The following is a 23066-nucleotide window of genomic DNA, read 5'->3' as shown; positions in this document are numbered from 1 at the left end:
CAGCCTCACATTAGCTGAACTTGGCTAAGAAGATCAGAGAAACTTCTTTGCGTGGCCCCTTCAGCAGCTGACACTACCGATGCCAAAGCAGACAGGCTGAGGAAGAAAAGTGCCTCAAAAAAAAAAAAAAGTGAAGAAATCACAACAAAATTATCCATGGTAGGCTGGAATAAAATCTTCATGACATTTTTATAAAGTACTTAGACTAAGGGCATTACTTTAGGTATCGTCTTTCAATCACGAAATCTCAAATTAAGAGCAGTGTGACAGTTTCAAGGAGAAATAAAAGCTTGTTGCTATGGCAATCAATGCTAATTCTGTATGCCAAGGAAATGTTAAAGTCTAATGGGAAAAAAAAACCCCACAACCCCACAACAGAAGGAAAATACCCAAAACTACACTACTTACCAGAATTTAAGTCGCGTCCAGGATTGAAGGCTCTGCTACTGACCGTGCTAGACAGCCTATCACAGCTAATAGTTCTAGAAACGTTGGTGTTAAAATTTCCATCAAATCTGAAATGACAACAACAGGATTAGCAATCTAACGCTACCTATTAAACCTACACAGCACGTACAATGGAAACACATCTTTTTGAAGGTTCAGTGAAAAAATAACTATTTGGGTAACTCCAACATTAGACATATTTTAAGGGTCCAGCAAAAATTCTGAAACCCAAACCTAAAAGGGTACAAGCACATCACGGCTGGACTGCAGCTGCTCTCTACAATGATATGCTGCATTTTACCCCACAGTATTCCTCAGAGGACAGGATCGTAAGAGAACCCGCTCTTTCATCGGGATGTAAACAGTGGAGGTTCCAGCTTGGGAAACGTGCCTAGCATCCAGGTATGCCATCAGCAAGAGGCTCCACACTCTTCCTTACTAGAGACTCTTTCACCAGTACTATTATTTCATCTTTCACTTTTAAAAAATTTATTCCAAGTGTCTTGCATGAAGAGGTTTACCTCTTTATGTCTTTACAAAAAAAAATATAATAGAGCAATTATAAACCTGTTTTCTGTACCACAACTTCAGGATTTACCTTCCAAATAGCGGAAAGAACTTGACAGTCTGAAGTTCCATTACATTTTGGTTAGGTTGAATAACTCAAACACAGTCATAACTCTAACGCAAAAAGTATTCTAGTGCATAGTTCTAATGACAATAAAATATAATTAAACCAATATCTTAAAAAAATTCAATAAAAAGGGTTTTAAAGGGTTATAAATAACTGGAAACTCTTCTGAAGCTTTCAAGGACTCAAATGCAGTTTTGTGTCATCCACATAGGCCAGTTTGGTTTGTTAACGCTTTTGTGACCTTGAACTCTTCAATGACATTTAATTTATGATCTGATTATTCTAGTACTTCACAAACCGATTTGCTTCCTATCAAGGAATTTTTCTACCATCAACGTATTACTAAGAAATTACAACAACCTGCAAGCGAGGTCTGCAAAAACCCCACCCTGGAAGAAGAGCCTCAGCAGCCTCGCTGGCACGAGAGCCGATAGGAACAAAGTCTTGGAGAGAAACCGGGCAGAGCAGGGGTTTGTTCAGTCCTGTCGGGACTAAAACAGCAAATTACACAAAAACCAGCTACATCAAAAGATACCGACCAGTTTACTTAATGTTAATGGCACACCAATCGCTGGCTTACGTCTATCCACCACTCACCCAGAGCCGTTCTGATTCTCTCCCTTTCCCTCAGTGCATGCCTGTGTTATATATGTGCCTAAGGTTCTTGATTTAATCACTTCTTGTCAACTGCACTTAACTGTTTAAGCTGATGTTACATTTTTTCATATACCCACATATACGTACACAAACGTGTATGTACACACACAAACAAACCCATGTATATATGTAATTACATAATGGAGGCCAGACATACTGAGAGCGAAAGGGAACGAAAAACACACACCCTGGTTCTGGCCGAGGATTTTAATTAGGAAACTGAAATCCAGGGAGTTGCAACTACTTCAGCAAATATGGAGCCAGTAGGAAAGGAAAGACACTGATTTTCTGGTTCTGTCCTTACAGAGTGCTTGCTGTAAGGGCTGGGGATCGTAGACACAGACAATAAAACAGTGCACTTCTAAACCATCCCTTACAACAACAATTAACAGAAACAAAACCCACAGACAGATGGAACTGGTTACCACAAAGAAATTTCAAGTTATGACCACAGGAAGAAAGGCTTTTTAAGCAAACTAAAACTCTCCTAATTCAATATATTTTTTTTTCAGCCCAATTCAAAATAATTTCATCCTACAGCGAGGCAGCTGCGGCTGCCCCAAGCCACCCAGATGCAGGATTTGCTGAGAGCCTCCATCCCTTGGTTTGCGGGGTCGTCGCACGTGGGATGCAGGAGAACCTTTTTTGTAGAAGAACCTTTTGTGACTTAGAAGAGATCTGTGAGAACTAACTAAGGATAAGAAAACTATATGTTAGTAGGATTTTCTTGCAGAATCATAAGAAGTCTCATTTTACAGAGGCAAGAGTCAGAGTAGAGGCTCTATCTGAAGAGGTTCTAATCAAATAGAATTTTTGAATATGCAAAAAAGTGATCATTACGGATTACTACCTGCTTAATTGCAATAGCATCACTGCCATGTAGAAATACCAATGAAAACAAGGTCTCCTTAAACTGGCATGCTTTAAAATGAGTTTAATCTATATCCATAAACACCGCATGCATCTTAAACTAACTGTGTTGTTCTTAAAGGAGATGAGTGAGACTACCGGTTAGTTACTGAGGCACCAACATTTTTTGATCGCTTTTCAAACCTAGACTGAGGGGAACAGAAAAAAAACCAAAACATGTATATTTGGAAATAATTAACTGCCTTCTATACACTTTAAAAATTATGTAGAATAAATGCAGTTTGAACACAGCTCTATCAACTTTGCTCAATATTTTTATATACATATATAAATACTGGGGGGAAAAAATATTTTTAAATTGCAAAGCTGCAAGTCCACTTGCCCTCCTCCGTCCCCACCTAACACACGTAATTATGAACTTGCTCATCACTGGAGAACGATCTTCAATTGTGGCAGCTGCTCAACACATCAAAACCACTCAGCGATGAGCGAAGTCAAAAATGCCGGAACAAGAACAGGCAACTAAACGCCTTGCTCTACAAAAAGTACTGTGGGGTCCTCATTGGACACAGATGTTTGGTGCTTTTGGCATTTCAAACAAAACAGTGTCATCAACAGCACTCCACCAGCACCGGGGTTTTCATTCAAGACTCAGAACGGGGCAAAGACCTTTTGATGATCTTCTGCATTATCCTCGCTCTTCACGGCAAGGAAGAGAGAGAGAGAGAGAGAGAGAGAAGCGGATGGACAGACAGACAGAAAGGCCTCCTGTTCTCCTGATCAGACCCCACCACCATCAGGCTGTATGATCAAGAAGGGATTTTATGTCAGACACGGAAAGCTACCAAACCGTGATGGCTTGCAGCTCTGCATGGGCTCATCCGCTCTGCCGGGAGCTGCTTGTTGAGATTATTGGCAACCTGCTCTCTGAAAACTCCCCAATGTCCTCTCCATCAAGGAAAAGACTTCACATTTCAGAGAAACGTATCTCTCAGATCAAGGCTGTGGCTTTTCCTATCCCCATTAACATGTAACCACTTCAAAAAATTACAGCTCCTGATAAGGAAGCAAAAATGTTGTCGATTTTTAGTTGGCTAAAGAATCTCAAGACTGAGGTTGATTAAGGATGGGTTTCACAAAAAGCATGTTTATCTTTGGGCAAAACCAGACAGAGAAGAGATAGAGACTACAAACTAAACATCTCCATGCTAAAGGGATATTTCCAAGGAATACTAAAGAACAAACTCTTAGGGAGAGATAATGACTTCTCAGGATGTTAGCTAATTGTCCCAGTGCTCCCATCAAAATCTATTAGTGATGGCAACAGGATACCCTTCTAGCCACTAACATTATTCATGCCTCTGAACACAGGCAGTAAACGCTGGGGTTTAATTCAAAATTGTCTGGAATCTTCCTCTCAGTTTCATTTTATGTCAAAAGTCACCGCTGACACTCACTCAAGGTGACGTGTATCCTGACATATAGTTCTCACACCACCCAAACTACTCGCTTTAAATTACCCAGTGGGGAAGTTGTATGGATCTTGATTCAAAACACTGAGTGTAGTGCGGCATCCTTTCTCAGCACACACAAAGCTGCCAAACTGAATTTCAGGTCTCTCCGTCACGACAGATATTAACATGGGGTTTCAGCAGATGAATGCCAGGTCCAACTCTGGCACGGTTTCTAGGAAGGTAAAAATAAATTTATAACCCTCAAGTGCCCCGCCACGGGCGCTCCTGCAGCCCCAAACCCATCGCCACAGGCCACGGCGATCGGTGTTCCAGCTACAAACACCCTGTTTACATTGCACTCCTTATTGAAGCATGCTGAAGCACTTTAATGCAAAAATCAACAAAGTCCCTCAGCTTTTCTTGGTAAGCAAGTATTAGGTTACCCATCAGGAAAATGAAGACAAAAATTCCTAAACAATCTGCAGCAGAGCTGGAAAAGGAAAGAAGAAATTACTGCAGCCCAGCCCACCCCTCCTTTCTCTTGCTACAGCACACAAGTAGCAAAAAGAGAATACGCTTAATGGAAAAAAATGATATAAATAAAATATGCAGAAGAAGAATTGTTTTAAACCCCATAAATCAAAGACCAGCCCCCAGACACACCTGTCATCCCCGAGCAAGGACTGCTGCAGACTGAGCTACATGGGACATCTACTTCAAATCTCTTTTCAGGGGCAGTTTGCCTTCAAATTGACTTTTTGCCCCTTGCAGCGGTGTGTATTTTTAAAGTGTGACTGGTTCCATGATACAAGGAACTCGAGAAGAGACCAGCTCCCATCGCAAATGTATGTCCTCAGAAAACCAAGACCAGAAACGGGGCAAAGGCAGTACTGTGCCAAATTCACACTGCAGTATTTGTGATCATTTTAATTACACTGAGGAATTTTCCACGTGCTTCTTTTAGGTGCCTGGAAGTTGTTTCAATTAAAAAGGCGCTATTAACCTATCTGGCAATCTTCACCATTAAAGCAACAATTAAAACCAAAGCCTCAACACTGCCATGTGGCGTTTACAGTAAACCCTGATATTCTTGGCTGTAACTACTGGTTTTACCTCTCCTACCACGTATTTATACCTCACACATTTTTCAATGTACAAATCTTCCCATCACTTCCTTTGGAAGAAGTTAAAAACCCAAAAACTTCAATACTTTAAGATTTGCAGACAAGTGTTGGTCACCACCCTTTCTCTCCAGAAAGGAGACTTAATTTTCACCAGTGCCTATCACTTCTGCCAGCAGCAAGACCATGAGGTGGATGATAAGAGCGACGGCTGACCGAGGTCTCATCCAAGATTTGGCACAAAACGTTCTAGGTGATAACACCACAGCCAACACTTAGGAAGTCTTCCAAAATCCTTACCAGGCAAACACAGCAAACCCTGTATTTAGAGGTAATTAGGTTTTGTACTTAAATGTGAGCAAGAGACATTGGCTGAAATTCTGTTTCAAGACGTGCCCGCTCACCCCATCCCCCTTTCCCTGCCTCTCTCTAAAGAGCCCTTCCTTCTGGATCCACTTTAATGAACAACCGGTCGAAACTGCATCCCGAGGGAGCAAACAGAGCTGCGACTCCCACTTTGATCTCCTCCCCATGGAGAAACGCGCTCCCTGCCTAGCTTGCAAGATGTTCATTTGATTGACGTCGGCTCTGATGTGCAAAACCGCTTTGAACTTCAGACATGAAATTCCCATCAGGCTGCGCTCATTTTTATTCTCCTTCAACAGGATTTACAAGCAGGAGATCAGCAAGTAGAGAAGATAAAATAAATTTGCAGAAGCTTTGAATCTTACATCAAAACAGCACTCAAGTGAGTTCCAATTGGTTTTGGTTCGCCCTGAATTTACAGTGTAAATCAACCTCGTTTGTATCATTTCAGCAGAGGGAAAAATGAGGGAGCTGCGTATAAGAATGACACTTAAGCACCTACTGAGGGGTTCTCATTGTTTTAAGACTCATTTCTTTCCCTCCCTTTCCGTTCATACAAACTTAAAGCTCATTTTAGTATGCAAATGAAATTACATAAGTTCCTTGAAAAGCCAGCATTTCCTTTGAAATTCACAACTAGGCTTCTTTTCTTGATTGTAAGGCAAGATTTTAACTCATAGTTTACACACCTAAATATATGGTTCCCACTGCATCTAAACAGAATGCTGGAAAACAATGTTTTTATGAATAAATTAAACAACAAAAAAAAAGCTACTGATGATGCAGTTAACCAGTTTTGTCTGGCAAGGCACAGAAGTTATTCCAATTATTTCAACTACAGCTTGACAAAGTCAACATATATTTGCTCTCAGCTGTAAGGAAAGTGTATTATTGGAAGGAGGACTGCAACCCAGTAACACAAACTATTCCAAAACCCACTTTTTTCATGAGGAAAACACATTTAGGAATTAAAAGCAACAGTCCAAGAGAGCAATTTCACAAATATCTGCTAGAGTTTAGGGACAAAACAAGGTCATGCCAAGACTAGCACTATGCACACTCCCCACGTTTTCTAGAAACCCACATGCACTATTGCAGGCTGAGACTCCACGAGAACAGCAAATACACCTCAATTTTCAGTCAGTGGGGCCCACCCACTCCTCCTGTGGAAGCACAGCTCTCCAGATATTGCACAAGGGAAGGAACTGAATGGGATTCCCGTTATCTCCCACTTAACTGCACGGAGAGGAAAGATAAACACAGAAAGAGCTGCGATAAAATTGAACTGCATTAGCAAATATTTAACCATCTGTTTAAAAAAGAAAAAAACCAGACCACTTCTGAAGGCTGTAGCGCAGTCAGGGAGTAAATGATTTTCAAAAATAGGTTTGTAAACCCACTTATTCAAACAGCTCTATTAATGCTTGTAACTCAACACTGCCAAGTAGTGTGTTTTACCAACAAATATTTCTCCATTCCACCTCCTTTCACAAATTTAGCTAAATGCATTCCCTAAGCTCTTATCAGCACAGTTAAATACAGAACAAAAGCAGATTTCCAGCCACCTTGAAACATATACGTGAGCAGCAGAAGCAAGAGCATTAATGAACAGCGATGCACCTCTAAACGCATGTTTTTTTTAAGACCTGTGACAACCTCTCATAAAAACCCACAGTGAAACTCATTGCTGTTCTCCAGGGTAGCAGCAAGAAGAACGGGGGATGTTTCCACCAGCACACGTGCATTCATGTCCCATCTGCAGGTGCAGGGCTGTGGGGGGACCGCGGTCGGCCATGCCACCCCTCGCAGCAGCAAGGCACCACGCGGGACAGCTTCCCGGCGCGGCAACTCTGCCCTTCTCCCCGCTCAGGTCCCAATTGTGGGCAACTCAAGGAAACCGCTTCCTACCTTCTCTCACAGACACAAGCACATGAAATGCTGCAGCAGAGCAGAGCGTGATGGGTCTTAAAACTGGGCAGGAGAGGAGAGGGATCGAGATTGGGTTAGGGAAGATTTTTTTTGTCTCCCTTTAAAAGCATTATCTCCGTGGTTTTTGTGGGAGAAGCTGCACAGGTAGCTGTGTGTTTCCTCACAAATACATCTGAATAAGAACTTAAAGCCTCTTTTTTTTTGGAAGGTAATCTTCCTGCAGATACACAGGGGTTTGCTGTGTTGAGAAAATCACTGGAGTGTGCTCTACAGCACCAACTCTGTAAAGCATGTACTTGCAAATGCATCCTCGTGTGTACTTACTGTGCAAACACAACTTTAACTTACCTGGCAAAGCTGGAAATATATAAAGCTACTTCTGAAAAGTCTCCTGCAAGAGCTAGCTGGCATCAATCTCAGCTGCTCCTGAAAAAGGCATTTTGAATACTCAAATGTTACACACATCATCAGACTTACTCCTTGTGTGGAAAGAGTTTGATTTTCTTTCATCTGCAAATATTCAATAAGCCACCCATTTGATCTGCATGCTGCCATCCAGCCCAACGCTACGAGGAAAGCTATTTCAGTTGTCATTCACAAGTCAGACCACACAGACCTGCAAAGTTACAACCCCACGCAAACACTTCCAAATCAGTTTCCCAAAACCCATTTTTTAAATTCCTCTTTAGATGCTTGTCACAGCTGACACGTATCCCCGTAAGCTCCCACTGCAGGTGCAGGGAAGCTGCAGGTGCTCAGTACTTTGATAAACTAACTCTGTTTATTCTTGCCCCTACCCTCTTGCTGCCACTTTGCTGTAGTCCCACCTGCACCCCATGCACATCAGGCCACGTCACTTCCCAGAGTTCCTACCGAGGGCTGTCTTGGGAATGGAGCATCTCAGGCCAGACAGACAGGAAACACTGTCTTCTACCCAAAGGTATTTCTCCTCTTAGGAAGGAAGGTACTTTAACTAAAACATTGTCTTGTAAATAACCACCCCATTCCATCATGATAGGGAATGTCTGCAGACAGCGTGAAATCCTTTTCTTCAGCACCCTTTATTAGTGGGGAAACAGCCTTATTTTTCCAGCAGGGATTTCTTCAAGGATTAGAAGATGCACATCACTTGACATCCATTTGCCTTATCTCCCATCAGTTTACCCATGCATTTTGCTAAGAGCCCAGAGCACTTTATCCATGTTCACTCTGCCTGGTTGGAGCACTGACTCTGCCCAACTGCTCTGGGTGCTTCCTCGGCGCAGCACACGGCCCTGGGAAAAGGAGCAAGTCTGCAGGCGCTGACCCCAGGGACACAACCACAGCCCAGAGGGTAGGGCAGATGTGGGATCTTCCTACCATCCGCTTCTGAGCTTGTCTGAAAGCTGTGCTCTCTGGCTGCTCTTCTCAACTGCTGCTCTTCCCCCATTGCCATCATGTTTTTTTCCATCCCCTTAATTAAGTAGAACTGAAAATGCAAACAGCTAGATCTGAAGCAAGGAACAGCAAAAACTGAAGAAAAACACATAGCCCCTGCTCCGTTGCTCCAGGCTAGCAGTCCACCTCTGCTATAGCAGTACTTGCATGTATCTGTAAGTGTGTGATTGATTTCCATCTACACAAGCGCTTTGGTAAGCCAGATGAGCAGAAGAGTGTGAGTAAATGTTTGTTGAATTAAGGCCCATGGAAAAATCCCTTTGCAAAACTGCTCAATAGCCACCAACCGCACTGCCTCATCAAGCTGTTCGTGCATATTCTAAATAATATCTTTTCAGCACTTTCCAAAACAAGGTAATTCCATTGCACAAACCTACCTCGGTAGGGAGAAAAACCATGCAATTGCTAGTACTTAAACTAGTTAGGTCTGTGTATGTTGGACATAATACAGCAACCAAACGCACAGTCAGGCTGTTAATTTTAATTCATAACTAGTCACTATGGACTGGAATCACAGTCACATGGAAACTTACTCTTCACTGTGAAAGCCAACATCACATAATGGCAATAAAATAAATACCGTTTTCCTTCTCGTATCTCACTACTCGCCTAAATAAGCAATTTAAATGCCAGGTTCATTTTATATCCCAGTTTGTGCTTTGTTAATCCTATTTCATATCATTTATTTATAGTCACCAGGTGTGGTATTCTCACTATTTATCTCAAGCAACACTGCAAATTATCTTCTAAGCCAATGCTCAGATTTTCAAGACCAATCCAAGCAAATACAAGGCCACCACGGATAATTTTGCTAATGCTAACAACAAATACAAACTAAAGATACCAAGCCATTAAAAAAAACTCAAAATCACCCCTCTCTCTACACAATCATTCATCATCTCTACTTTACACAGATAGGGTAAATACCTTCTCTTGTAATTTTTCCAAAACAAACCCAAACCTGCTACATCCCTAAAGCAACATCACTAAGCCAGACAGCAGTGTAAAAGGCTGATGGAGGAATAAAGTGCCCTCAGATTTACAAATGGCATCGTACATTTAGGGGCTGAACACCTTGTGAATAAACAACCTTAAATATTGTGGGACAGGATTTCAAATCTACCTTAAAAATATAGCCTGAAGATAATGTGCTTCTGACACTGTTCTTGCACCCAATGTTTACTCAAGTAAAGAGGCCACATGATGAAATACCTCCCTACACCAAGAAAAAGAATACACAGAGTTAAGCAGTTGTAACACAAATATTTCACAACCCTCCTGAAAGAAAAACCACAGCCCTAAGGACACACACATTTTCAAGTTACAAACTAAAGCAAAGCACCTCCTGAAAGAGAGTAGCAGTAGCTCATCAATGCTCTAACACAAATATTATAATTATTGTTGCTCTAACTGCAGCACTCTTCTGCCCAACACTAACACACATCTTTTAGACAACAAAGGTGAGGTGTCACCAGCAAAAGCACACCTAACTTAACTCCTCACTAGTGCTGACCTCCTCAGAGCTGGACCACGTTAGTCCAAAATTTCAAGGTGGAAGAGTTCAAGCAACTCAGCAGCCTTCAAAATAAGATCACAATATTCAGGTGGGAGATACCTGTGTCTGTGTTTTAAATATAATTCCTAAATCCACATTTAAACACACATATTGTTCCAGTTCCCCAAAATCAGGCCATTAAGGTAGGTATCTGAACTTCTAGTAGTTTCTGTCAACAATCTCTTGCAGACAATTCCCTAAAGATGGCAGTGGGTGTATTTCGGATGGCCTGACAAGCTGCTGTTCTTCAACCCTACTGGCTCTTGCGAAGTGCTGTCTGCAAGATCCTGCAGACTGACAGACTGGTCTGGTAACCACTTTAGCAGATTTAATATGATCAAGCCAAGTAATTGAATAATGAGAATCATATTGTAGAGCCTGAACGAGGAGCTCTGCAAATAGAAAATTCACCTCTCTGCTTTGCCAGCTGCAACCTCCGGTTCGTTTTTTAAACCACTCGCTGTGAAGGATCCTTATGCAAGTCCACCACAGCTAAAGAAATTTCTAAAGCACTTCCAAGCTAAGTAATTTTGGAGGACAAAGTGAAAGGAAATTCATGAAAGCTTCCAGACTAAGAGCAGACCTCTCTTTTTTTTTTTTCTTTAAAGGAAAAATGATGCAACATTGACAAGGGGGTTATAAATCTCTTCATTCCTCCTTCTCTTCACCCCGTGCTTGGAAGGCATTACTGCTGGCTGGCGGTTCCTGCACGGAGAGATCAGAGGGCAGAAAAATTTTCATCCTTGACTATTTCTTGACCCTTCTACTAATGCTGACAACAGTCCGGCCATTGACCCCCAGCTGTGCCAGCATTTTATGTAGGTACCACACTGAGACCACTAAACCCACACACAACCCACCAGCAAGGTAACCCTTTCTTGGGAGCCACCCGAGGCTTAACACTGTCGAGGTTTCTGACCTTCATGCCAATCAAAACAAACACAAAAGAAGCAAGTGGCTTGTACTGCATATTTGAATGTAGTGAACATTTTAAATCCTTACATCAACAAAATGACATACTTCGGAAAAGATGAAAGCACGCTGTCATTAAGAGAAATCTGCCTTATACATTGCAGAAAGTCTTCTAATATTTATTACTCAAATTACCTTCCTCTCTCTACAATGTTTTTAAATCAGACTGAGATAGAAACAATGAAAATGTACTCTGTAATCAAGGTTTGCATAAACTGAAAGTTAGTCTCATTCTTTTCTAGGGCATACAGAAGTAAATGTTCAAAATGTTGAGCATTTAAAAGAAATTATTACACTTCTATGGGAAAAATCAGACCTTCTATCACACCTTCCTACACTAGGAAACTCAAAGAAGTTTTTGCAAATATGCAGCATAATAAAACATGATTAAAGACAACCAACTGCCTGGATTTAGACTATTCAAAACTCCTGTATCTGAAAACAAAACAAACTGAACATGAACCAATTCAGTTTCCAAGCAATGTACTCAATTTCGGTAAACCTCTGCCTATCAAACAGCAGCATGTCAACTTGATTAAACTGTAATGCAATATTTTTAGCATGTGATGTACTGACCAACTCGTGATTTTGGTTACTGCAGTTCAAAGGAGAAAAAAAAAAAAGTCCCATGACCAGCTTCAGAAGAGTTATTCAGGGGCAGCAGCGTCTCGATACAAAAATGGAATCTTGGATATACACAGACTCATTCTGTATAGAAGACTATTCCATGCAATTAAGGGTTGAACAGACTTTTTTCCTTTTTGTTTCATTTTACAACCCATCGCAGCTGAGTACCAGTTCTTGTTAGAGCTCCTCATTAAATGTGTGCACAGCAGAACTGTGCAAAAATATGAGGACAAGGTAAGGAGCACCTTTGGAGTACTGTCTTCCCCCTTTTTCAGTTATCAAGAGTGGCAGAAAATTCAGGCTATTTTGCAAAGACATAATCCTTTTTCTTCACATATTAAATGACAGTATAATTTCAGAATGTAATACTTACTCCATCATAGATGGCGGGATAGTACAGCAGTCTTGGATGGCAGTCAAGGGCGACGTGAGATGAGCAGTATATGATGCTTCCACGACTTGCTTGTTACGATTCACTACATCCAAGTAACGGTTAAATTTCTCACGAATTTTTTTTGCTAACTGAAAAACAAGAAGAAGAAGAAAGACTGAAATTAAGCCTGTTTCTCTGTATTACCCTGTTCCTTATTAACCAACCTAAATGGAAAACAAAGACTGTACATGTTAAAGACGATAGCTGTCTGCTTTGCTCATTGTACTTCTATTTTGGTGGGCTAGGCACTGTGAAGTCAAGTAATTAATAATATCAGGCACAGAAAGCAGTCGATACAAAAAGATAACATACATTTACCATCTAGCAATGGGCACTTGGACACAGAGTTTTGCATGCATGAAAAGTGCAATTTCCCTTACATCAAACGTCCCTTTCATTAAGAACAGACACTTGGACGGGCGGTACCTCTGCCAGTGCACTGAATCTACTGAAGGGAACAAGCTCAGGATCCAGGCAGCCCCAAAGACTGCCATGAATATTTCTCTGTTCATCAACAGCCTCCTCAGTCACGTGGATCTGTGCAGAAGTATTTCACAGCTCCTTTCACGTAGTTCTCCTCTTTACAATTTGGGCAAAATACGCCATCCCAGTTCTTGCCTTTTTCTTTGTATCCCCTGCTGTTTTCCCGGGGGGCACCATGGGCTCTCAGCTGAGCTTCTTCCCAGAGATTTTCTTCATCAATCTAGCAGCTCACTGTTGCTAGTCATAAGCTACAAGTTTTAACTACAAACTTCAACAAGAAAATGAAAAATCTGTAACCGACATTGTATTATAACAGAAAAAATAACAACTGTCTCGCACAGGTGAGATTCTTCCACGAGTCTTTTGTTGTCAGAGGTCCCTCTGATGAAGGCAGCCACTTATAAATCACGACCAAGTTTAGAGGTTACGCTATTACTTGTAAGAGCAGAGGATCATATTTCTCTCCTTTCAGAAAGTGAAAACAAATAGACTGTCATCCCTCCCCAGCAATTCTCAGGCCTTTAAAAAAATCAGAGTGGCTACCTTCAGAAATAGCAAATCGGGTACTTTAGCCCTTCTCTTTAAATGTTTCTTAAAAAAAAAAATAAAAAAAATCAAGTCAACAAATTTTTTGCAAATACTAATGAGCTCTGCAGCGGGGCTTGCTGGCGTGTGAGTCGAAGGCACGCTGGTGCCCGTGCCTTCTGCGGGGAGAGCCCGGTGCTCCCCCTGTGCCAGGCGGGTCGGAAGCAGTCCGAAGGCACAGTGTTAACACGGGCAGAGCCCAAGAAGGGACATCACAGGCCGAGGGACACTCCTGTGCTGTTGGATACGGGCTCCCTTACGTCCAGTTCATTAAGCGCTCCACGAGTCTGACTAATTACTTTGCAGGAGAAAATTGGAAAGGAAAATTTGTGGCTGTTATTTGAGCAAACGTGACAGTAAACACGGTTACTAGGAAGCATCAGGTTTACAAGAAACATTTACCGAGACTTTTGCTCCTGTCATTCCAAGTGAGAAATTCAGAAAAGTGGATCAGGCACATACAAAATTTGTTCCAGCACATTCAGTCCCTTTTCACACTAACATATCCACTACACTTCATCACCCGCCAGACGCATCCTAAATGGAAGAGAATTGTCTCTAAGCAATCTACTGCAGGGCTGGATACTCATAAATATTGCATTTTGCATTTCTGCAAACTTTTTTCAGAGCCGAAGTTAGCTCGTGAATTCATAACACCCATCTCTCCTGGTCCCTGCACACTCCAGACTCTGCGAGGATGATGTAACGGTGTCGCTACGTTTGTGCGCTGAGAAACGCGGGCGGTTGTTCCGCATCCTCTGGACTGACTAATGTCTTTCCTAACTATTATTAACAGGACATTTCATCATGATTTACTTCGTTATGCGAATAACAAGGCCCGCACTGACAACAGCAATGCCTTTGCCTCCCTTGTCCCCAGCGAATGCTGCAGCTCAACGACAGGTCTCCTAGGAGCACGGGTTTTAATAAGACCTTGCTCAAATGACTTGCAGAATTATACCTAATTAGTTTTGTAGAATGATTTATTGCCAAGGCACCAGAGGACTACTAATAGTCTCCTCCATGTTAGGTATCCAACACTATTAAATTGCTCCCAGTTGTTAGATAATAAGCTGCTGGGTAGTTGCTCTTCCGTTTTCCAGTAAACTCTCTTTGTCTGACCATAATCCTCCAACGTGTCCCTGAGAAGGGTGTTCTTCTGGAGGGTCTCAAACACACACAAGCCAAATTTCCTAAATAGAAGCATTTAAGTTTCACGGTTACAAAGTTCCTCTCTCAGTCTGAGGAAATGAAATGCCTCTGCTTAAGCTATGTAAACCAGATACTTAAAAATTATAACACTTCTTTCTGGTTTCCTTACCTGAAATCACAAAAAGGGGAGAGAGCAAAAGTTTGCTGAAAAAAGGGCCACACGACCATCACCAGCAGTAACAAAACCAGCACGGAGCAGAAGGACTCATTTGGAATCCCTGTGTTTCTCTGACAAATGAATGCTGTACAAGATGAGGTTTTGGTGTTGATGAGTTTTCACCTTCCAGGTTGAACGATAAAAGCATCCCACAGCCTTTGAATTTCACCCCGCTGTGTGAAGCCTGAAGATCTGACAAATCTCTTTTTCAGAAGAGCCCATACCTCAGAAGCTGATAAAAACCAAATGCTTAGTACCTAAACCTCATCTCCCATGGAAAAAACCTCTGAAGGGCTCAAAGTCATTACATTACTTTTATTAAACGAGATCCAACACTTCAGTCGGGGCAGAGAGTCAAGTGCATGTCAGCAACAAGGGACCTGAAGCCTCCCAGAGCTGCACAGACATCTATTCCCTGCCCGCAGACATAGGCAGGGCTGGAAGAACTGAGTTTGTCTGATCTGAACAACCCTAAAAATACTGCCCTCTGATAGCAAGAGAACACTCCCAACAATCGAAACCACTTTAAAAACAGCTAAATCAAAAAAGTCACCAATGGTAAGATGATCTGAAAGCAATTTTCCAATTAAAATTGGCTACAATGAATAAACCATGTTAAGAACTTAATGGGAACACACCAATCAGCTGAAAAAAATCACTAAACCCAAATGGTTCTAATTCATCAAATGGAGAAGTATAATCCAGATGAAGCCCAACAAAACTAACTTAATTTTTCTTCCATAGTTGGGCTTCACTGGAGCACAAAAATCCACAACAGCAAACAGGAATTCCAGCTCTCAGTGATTAAAACAACAGCAAAAAATAATACATACTTCCCAGCTCCTCATCTCTGCCTGGCGTGCCCATGCATGCATGCACACTCGCATCATTAGCTCAGAAATATTATTCTGTTTGCAAAGCGATGCACTCGGTTGCTAGAGCCTGTCAGAATAAAAAGCTGCAGGCTTACATCAGGTTCTCATTTTTCTAAATAAAAAACTCAAATCTTGAACCAAAACTATTTTTCCAACATATTTCCAACCTGCCCAGAGCTAAATCACCGTTACATACTGCTGGATGCAAGACCCACACCACAGCGGTTACAAAACCTCAAAGGGACAGGAAAAAAAAAAAGATAACAATCAATGAAAGGACAGAGCACTGAACTATGAAACCATCTCAACATAATTGTTTAAAACATTTTTAAGGGAAAATGGAAAATTGTGTCCCGACTGAGGCACGCAAAAGGGGCTGGTGGCTGGCACCCCACACTCGGTATACCGGTGGGTAGGTACCAAGTGTGACAGGCGTTTTCTGCTCCCACAGAAATGCTCAGATTCACCCATTTTAATGGAGACTAAAAGAGATCTGGATACCTTGAGATTGACATAAAATGCTATTATCCTCGGGTCAATTCTCAAAGTGCTCTTCACCTCGTTTTAAAACAAAGGCAGGGGGAGGAAAGCCTTGCTTGGCATTCCCATATTTTTTTTTTCCAAATTTCTGTATTTTATTTTTAATTTTAAGGAACCGAATAACAAGAAATGTTGCTTGCTCCAAACAATGCAGCCATTAGCTCTATTTTTTAATATATAATTTTTTTGGCAGCTGGCGCGCAGCCAAAGCCTTTCCAGTTTGCAGACAGGTTGGACGGTAACACCTGTTTCTATTACCGCAGCACCCATGGGTAATGCACTTCACTTGTCACCATCTCCACTGACAACCTTTCATCACAACATCAGTGACTTTCTGTAATTTTCCCAGAGACGTTTTCCTCATTTGCATCGTTCCCTCGAGCTTTTTTTTTTTTTTTTTTTTTAAGCTTCGTTCCCCTCAAAGCTCCACGGCTCTGAAGTCTTCCCTTTTCGGGGAGCACTGAGGGAAAGCAGAGCTTCAAGGTTAGGTTTTATTTCTGGCTGTAGCTTGAAAGCCAAGGTATTTTTAATGTTTTCAAGACGACGTATAAAATATGTATCAATGAGGCTGACAGGCATGGATGCCATAATGCACTCACAGCCAGGGATTTAACTCTGCTGGGCTCCTTGAAAAGTCTTGGTTACACACTGAAGAGTTTAGTTAGTATTTTTATTTTTAAATCCCCTTTGTGAACCAGAAGAACCAAAAGTACCTTTCTCCAACATCCACCAGGCACTCCTCCGGCTGTATCACACCTTAACACTACTGTGCATCCGCAGATTCCATTTTCAACATATTTATTCCTAAGCTGCTTGGGTATTGAAGAAACCACTGCTTCTGGACAAACCCAGGAGAGCACAGAGGTCAGCCAGGACACGGCTCGGGAAAGGATCATAGAATCACCCCCAGCTCCTTCCCACACCTCTGCTCTAACAGATTCAAAGCACTCCTGCTCCCCTGGATGACACTGAAAATATACTCTTGAGCATTCATTCAGGATGCAGGAAACTACTCTCCAATGGACACTTCTTCAAAGAGACCTGCACTCATTTGAGGTTTTCCGCCATCAGTAACTTCAGCAAGGCTTCCCAAGACTTACTCCAAGGAAGATGTCCAACATGGTACACAACAAAAACTAGAGAAAGGGCCACAATTCCTGAAAGTCATTCTGGAAACACGTTAAACACTTCAGCCTTTTATCACAAGGCTCACAACTACTTGACATAAAATTCAACACTGTGCAAGCGTATCACTTTTCGTAGCCAAGGAGATGTCACGCTCAACAGCAAAATCCAGATTTTTCAGCACGCTGATGTATTTCCCCACAAAAGAGTTCAGAAAGCTCTTCGCCCATTCTAAAAGTAAGCAAGCACAAAAATCCAACCCAACCTAAAGCACAGCACGTCGACATGCCAGCTAGGTCTTACCACCCTGCGCCTTGCCGGCCAAGAGCAGAGCTACTATGGCAAGTGCCGAGCTTTCTCTTACCACTTCTACAAAACCTGAGCGGGCAGAACAGCACCTGGGGCAGGCACGTCAGGACCCTGCTTCTAGTAAGAACATTGCTCAGGAGAACAACGTTTGGTTCCTCCGAGGCTGTCGTGCTGTTTTTGCAGGAGTCCAGCGTGGGATTGTTGTGACTGTCGAAGCTGTCAGCTGTAGGCACCAACTGCTGACGGGTGACACAGCGAGGCAGCAGGATGGCAGCCAAAAGCATCCTTCTTCCCACCACAGGGGAGACGCTTTCTTCTAGTTTGCTGACAGAGGGAGCAAATACATTCATCCGTGTCACAGGCGCCAGCGCTGTAAAGCCAGGTGGGCTTTAGGTGGCTCGGGTTCTTCACCAGCACAAGCTCTGCGAAGATGTCGTTGCTGCTGTGCTCCAACTTCTCTGCAGAGTTCAGTGCATCAGGACTTTTCTGCATGAAGCTGGTAAACACGCTCCTGCAGAAGGCTGCGTCACCATCCTCTCTCCTCCTCGGAGCCCAGTTTCGTATTCTCTATACTGCAGAAACCAGATGTCTGGCAGGACACTGAACACATGCTGACTTCCTTGAAAACAGCTAACCTAGATTTTCCTCTAATAAAACTAACCATTTTCCACTTTATTCACATCACTCATTCACACCACTACATTTTCACACTGTATGCGAGTTCTCTGATATGGAAATACCTTACAGGAAAGGAATCCAAGCCGTTTTTGGCAATTATCATCCAATTTTTAATAACCTATTCAAAGCAAAAACGGTTTTATCTGTTACGTACAATAGTAATTCTGTAACTAGACCTCAAAAGTGTAGGCAGCTTAACGTCGAAAGGTAAACCACTCTTTGTGTGGCACGAAGAAAGCCAAGCGTATTAAATAGTTAGGCCTGAAGGCCAACAGCTGTAGTTTTTCACTTTCTCAACAAACTGAAAGTCATTATTTACACAGTTTGGTATAAAAAGAAAAACCACCCCCCACAACAATTCAGTGGTCTGCCAGAAAAAAATCCCAGCTGACATAAAACCGTAATTAATTGCCTTTGGGTATCAGTTGCTAAGAAAATGCTAATGAATGACAAAACCAGGAATGAGCGACAGGGGATTTAATTTGCTTACATTTGTTTGCATTTGCTCAAGACGATCCCATTCAATGTACTACTCTTACTCATAAAACCCCGGTTATATTGCTTGTGATTCATTAGGGCTAAAAGACTTGGTTATTAATGAAACAGAAGTACTCAATTATTCTTCTATCCACTTCACTGTTGAGCTTTTAACCACAGTAATTATGCTTCACCGGGGCCTCGTTTTTCTCCTCTGACAGCTCCAAATTCATCACGCTACCTACAGTGTTTAGACAGTTATTTATATCTACTCAGGGTGAATACATACATCTGTGGCTGGGAAACAAGCAGCGTCTTTTCCTAAGTGGAGAATCGATAGTCGAGACTTCAAAGCAGTTTTAAATCCAGCTTCTTGGTTTCCCCAAAACACTTTTGGCTTTCAAAAGCCATCTGATACGTATAATCTAGCCCACATGGCCCTTGCGCGGTGTGCAGACCACCCAGAAATACTCAATAAAAACGTTACCCTAGAGCGATGTCAAAGCCAGCGACCCCTTCGTCTACAACGTTGGGATGGTTTCAGATTTAAACTTTTAAACTTGGGTGACAATGACCCTTTCGTGGTCCCTTTGCTCTCAAGGACCCACCCGTGCATGCTCAGAGGGAAGCTGAAGCCTCCGAGGATGGACGATGGGCTCCAGCATCACGCCGAGCACGGCATGTGTCCCCTGTCCGCACCGCTGAACCATCACCGTGAGTGCACATCCCACCTGGGGCACCACAGAAACCAACCGCCTGGCAGCACCCACAGCGTGATGCCTTTCCCAGCAGCAAATTTCTTCTATGGGATCGTAATTTGGGCATCCAGGTGCTTTTTTGTAGTTATTATTATGTATAATATTTCACCAATACATCAACAACAACAAAAAAGTATGCCCGAATTAATAATGGAAACATAATCAGAATTGCACAAATTAATAACAATGACTTAAAAAAACCCCTAGCTACTCAAATACACAGCCATACATATCTGGACCTCCAGAGGTAAAAAGGTACCACTTAAGGAAAAGAAGAGGATGTCACTATACTCTTAATTATGTGTTCCCCAACTAGAGGCTGTCAAAAAAGAAAAATAATTTGGGGGGCTTCTTGGCAGAGAGGAGATTTAAAAAATAATTGAAGGGTTCTAACAGTACATCTGCTGTCCCCCCATGTCATGATATTCATACTGGTGACTGCTTAAGAAAAAAAAATAAGGGAAAAAATAGGGAAAAAAAAAAAAAAAGCAAAAGTCAAACAAACCCAGGAGAGGATAAGGATAATTATTAGGGATATGGAAAGTCTTCTGCATGATTCACTTGAGGAGCAAACCGGGAATGGTGGCATAACAAAGACAGGCAGTGGAATAAAAAGATGGAGGAGGGAATGTCCTCCTGGCTTATTTACCCCTCCCCACATTTTTCTACTCTTGTATTATAGGGGATGATCTCAGCTGTGACGACTGAAAGTCAGAAATGTGTTTCTACAGCCAAACTGAAAATGTAGGACAGACCCCCACAAAATGATCAAGCTTCAGGAAAAACTTGCATCAAATGTCTTCTAACTAACCAGAGCTAGGAAAACCCTCCTGTAAAGCATAACACCTATTACTGGGGTTGAGACACTATTACCTGCAGGGTCAAGCAGTCGTTAAGACCAGAATTAGTGTAATTTACCAGGACGAACGCGTTGCTCTGGTTTCCTCTGCTGTTTCCCACACGCCTCTGTATCCCACCAAACACCTAACGCAGACCCAAGCAGCACCAAAGCTGAACTTCACTTTTTTTTTTCTAAATATAAACCTTGCCGTTTTTATGACAGCACTCACAGGAGATCTACCTTAAAATTCGTTTGATGTCAATCTAACAGTCTAATTTAAATATGAGATCATTAATCACATGCACTTATGGTTATCAAAGTTATCTTTTAATATAATTGCACACTTCCTTCAAAAATGCCAGTACGGGACAAGTCTTCTACACTAAAGACTCAGGCTTTCTTTAACAAAAACCCAGTGTGGTTGGAACTTTTCCTCAACTATTCCATTTTCTGCAAATTAATTTAGTTCCTACACTGGCCAGAATCTCATCAAAAGCCACCAGATTTCTTCTGAAACAGAAGAGGAGCTGAGCCCTGCTATCCAACGAAAACTCTCCCAAAGTTTAAATACAGTGTGCGGGGATTCAAAATCCCATTTGATCCAAGCTCTACTTTGACTTACTCCTCGGAAAATAACATTTGTCTGGTCATTTTACTATTTGACAGCAACCATCACTTAAAGTGTTAATTTACGTTGTATAACCAGTTCTAATGCACACGAGCATGCAACGTACCGATACAGTCTTGGAAACCGGCAGCAGCAGCTCACGCACAGATCAGGCTACCTGCATGGCTAAAGAGCAATTCCCTTTTCCTCGGGGAGACCCAAAGAATGTTCCGTTTACTGAACATCAAAACTGGTTTGGTAGGGGTCTAGGAAGGTCAGGTTACTCACTGAGGTTTGTGCAAGTGAGTCCATGCTTGAACTGGAAGGAAAAGTCAGTTCTTTGTTCAGGCACCCAGGCTGCCTCTTCTACCAAAACTCATTGCGTTTAGCACAGAGGCGCAGCTGCGAGCGTACAGAATTGGTACCTTAATTTCTTCAAGAAGAAAATGGGATCTATTTGATCTGTTTTAAAATTGATCCAAAATGAGTTTTCCAAATGTATGCATGTCTAAAAATGCAAACAGCCCATGTGTTGAGACATACTACCTCAATGTTCAATGGGAGAGTCCAATGTTCAAATGTGTTCCCGTAAGAAAAACCCACAGAAAATTACAAAACCCTCAACCACAACTGTTATTTCTGGGGCTGTAGCTGACCCATATTTACACACTGCAATTGATACCATTTCCACATTCATAAACAACATCAGTGGTTTTGCCTTGAATTAAAACAATTTTAAAAGAGACACGTTCCACCTCAAAACTAGTCAATTAACGTCAGGTGCTACATGAGGGCCCCAGCTCTGCCTCTGCTCTTCTGTTTCTAACCGAAGGACCCACACAAAGGAGATGGAAACCTTTCCATAGCAATGCAAAACTCTCCAATACCTCATCAGCCCACGTAACAATAAATGCAACAGAACACAAAAAAGAGATGGGTTGTCTGATGTGCTGGACCCTAGGAAAGTGGCCCCAATAAATCCAGACAAACTGAAATCTCTAAGTTGCCCCGGAAGGGCTTTCGGACTCACCTGTTGAACTTCACTTTCTCCATTCGATATCTTCTCCGTGTACACAAAGGAGTTGAATATCCTCTGCAAGAAAAACCAGAAAGGATGCTTAAGAGAGCGTTTGGCATAAGCACCACATTAAAGCAGCTCCAGAAGGCGCACGGGTGAGGAAATCTGTGTTGGGAAAGGACCGTTTCACCCGGGGAGTCTATTGGCAGGCCTGCCCGCGGGGAATCGCATCTCCACAGACCTGCTTCTGGATCAGAGTGAATGGCTTTGGGTTTGAAGGCAAACACATAACAGTTTTTTTTCCAAAACATCTGTTAATTTACTAAATTGACACAAGGTGCTAAAAAAAAAAATTTAGCATTTGAAAGCTGCTGCCTGAGTAAACTATGTTCTCTACTCTAGCGCTAAACATTTAACCCAACATAACTATTTTTAAAAGTACTTGTTGTTTTCAACTAACACGTAAGAGGCTGTGAGCTGAATTTAGACATATTTGTTATCTGGAAAAGAGAAAAATGAGATGCACTTTTCAACACAAGAAATTGGGATCACCAATGGCAAAAAAAAAAAAAAAAAAGGACGTATCAGAAGACAGAAGTGAAGGAGCTGTGTCCTCCCCTGGGAAAGCTCCCCATCTGCTCCCAGAGGGATGCGAATCTCATCATTTACTTACAGTGCTTACATGGAAGAAAAAACACTCAACACCTTGTGCTTCCAAACTGAAAAATAAGGTTGGAAGGATTTTGGGTTATACCAACAGCATTCCTGAAAAGCTTACCCGATACAACTAAGCTTCTCTTTTAAGGTTTCTCATTTCCAAGGGCAGCTTTCCCCCTAGGGACAGTGGGACCATCCCCACTGGAAAACCTACAAGTGTCCCTAGAATACTCCTTTGCTGT

At 42.1% G+C, this 23066-nt stretch overlaps 1 protein-coding gene across 1 annotated transcript in view; it reads right to left on the bottom strand.

Annotated features, from left to right (window-relative positions):
* CACHD1 (cache domain containing 1) overlaps positions 1 to 22242 on the bottom strand; it is a 65323-nt gene extending 43081 nt beyond the window's left edge. The window contains exons 1-3 of the mRNA XM_010078757.1: positions 22180 to 22242; positions 12443 to 12591; positions 409 to 515 (exon numbers count right to left, since the gene is read on the bottom strand). Of these exons, the coding sequence (XP_010077059.1) occupies positions 409 to 515; positions 12443 to 12450 (115 nt within the window). The 5' untranslated portion in view covers positions 12451 to 12591; positions 22180 to 22242. The remainder of the gene's footprint in view (positions 1 to 408; positions 516 to 12442; positions 12592 to 22179) is intronic.
* Between the last annotated feature and the right edge of the window lie 824 nt (positions 22243 to 23066).

The sequence above is a fragment of the Pterocles gutturalis genome, unplaced genomic scaffold (assembly GCF_000699245.1).
Source record: "Pterocles gutturalis isolate BGI_N339 unplaced genomic scaffold, ASM69924v1 scaffold16118, whole genome shotgun sequence".
Classification (NCBI taxonomy): domain Eukaryota; kingdom Metazoa; phylum Chordata; class Aves; order Pterocliformes; family Pteroclidae; genus Pterocles; species Pterocles gutturalis.
Note: the sequence above shows the minus strand (reverse complement) of the source record. Positions and strands in the feature narration are given on the sequence as shown.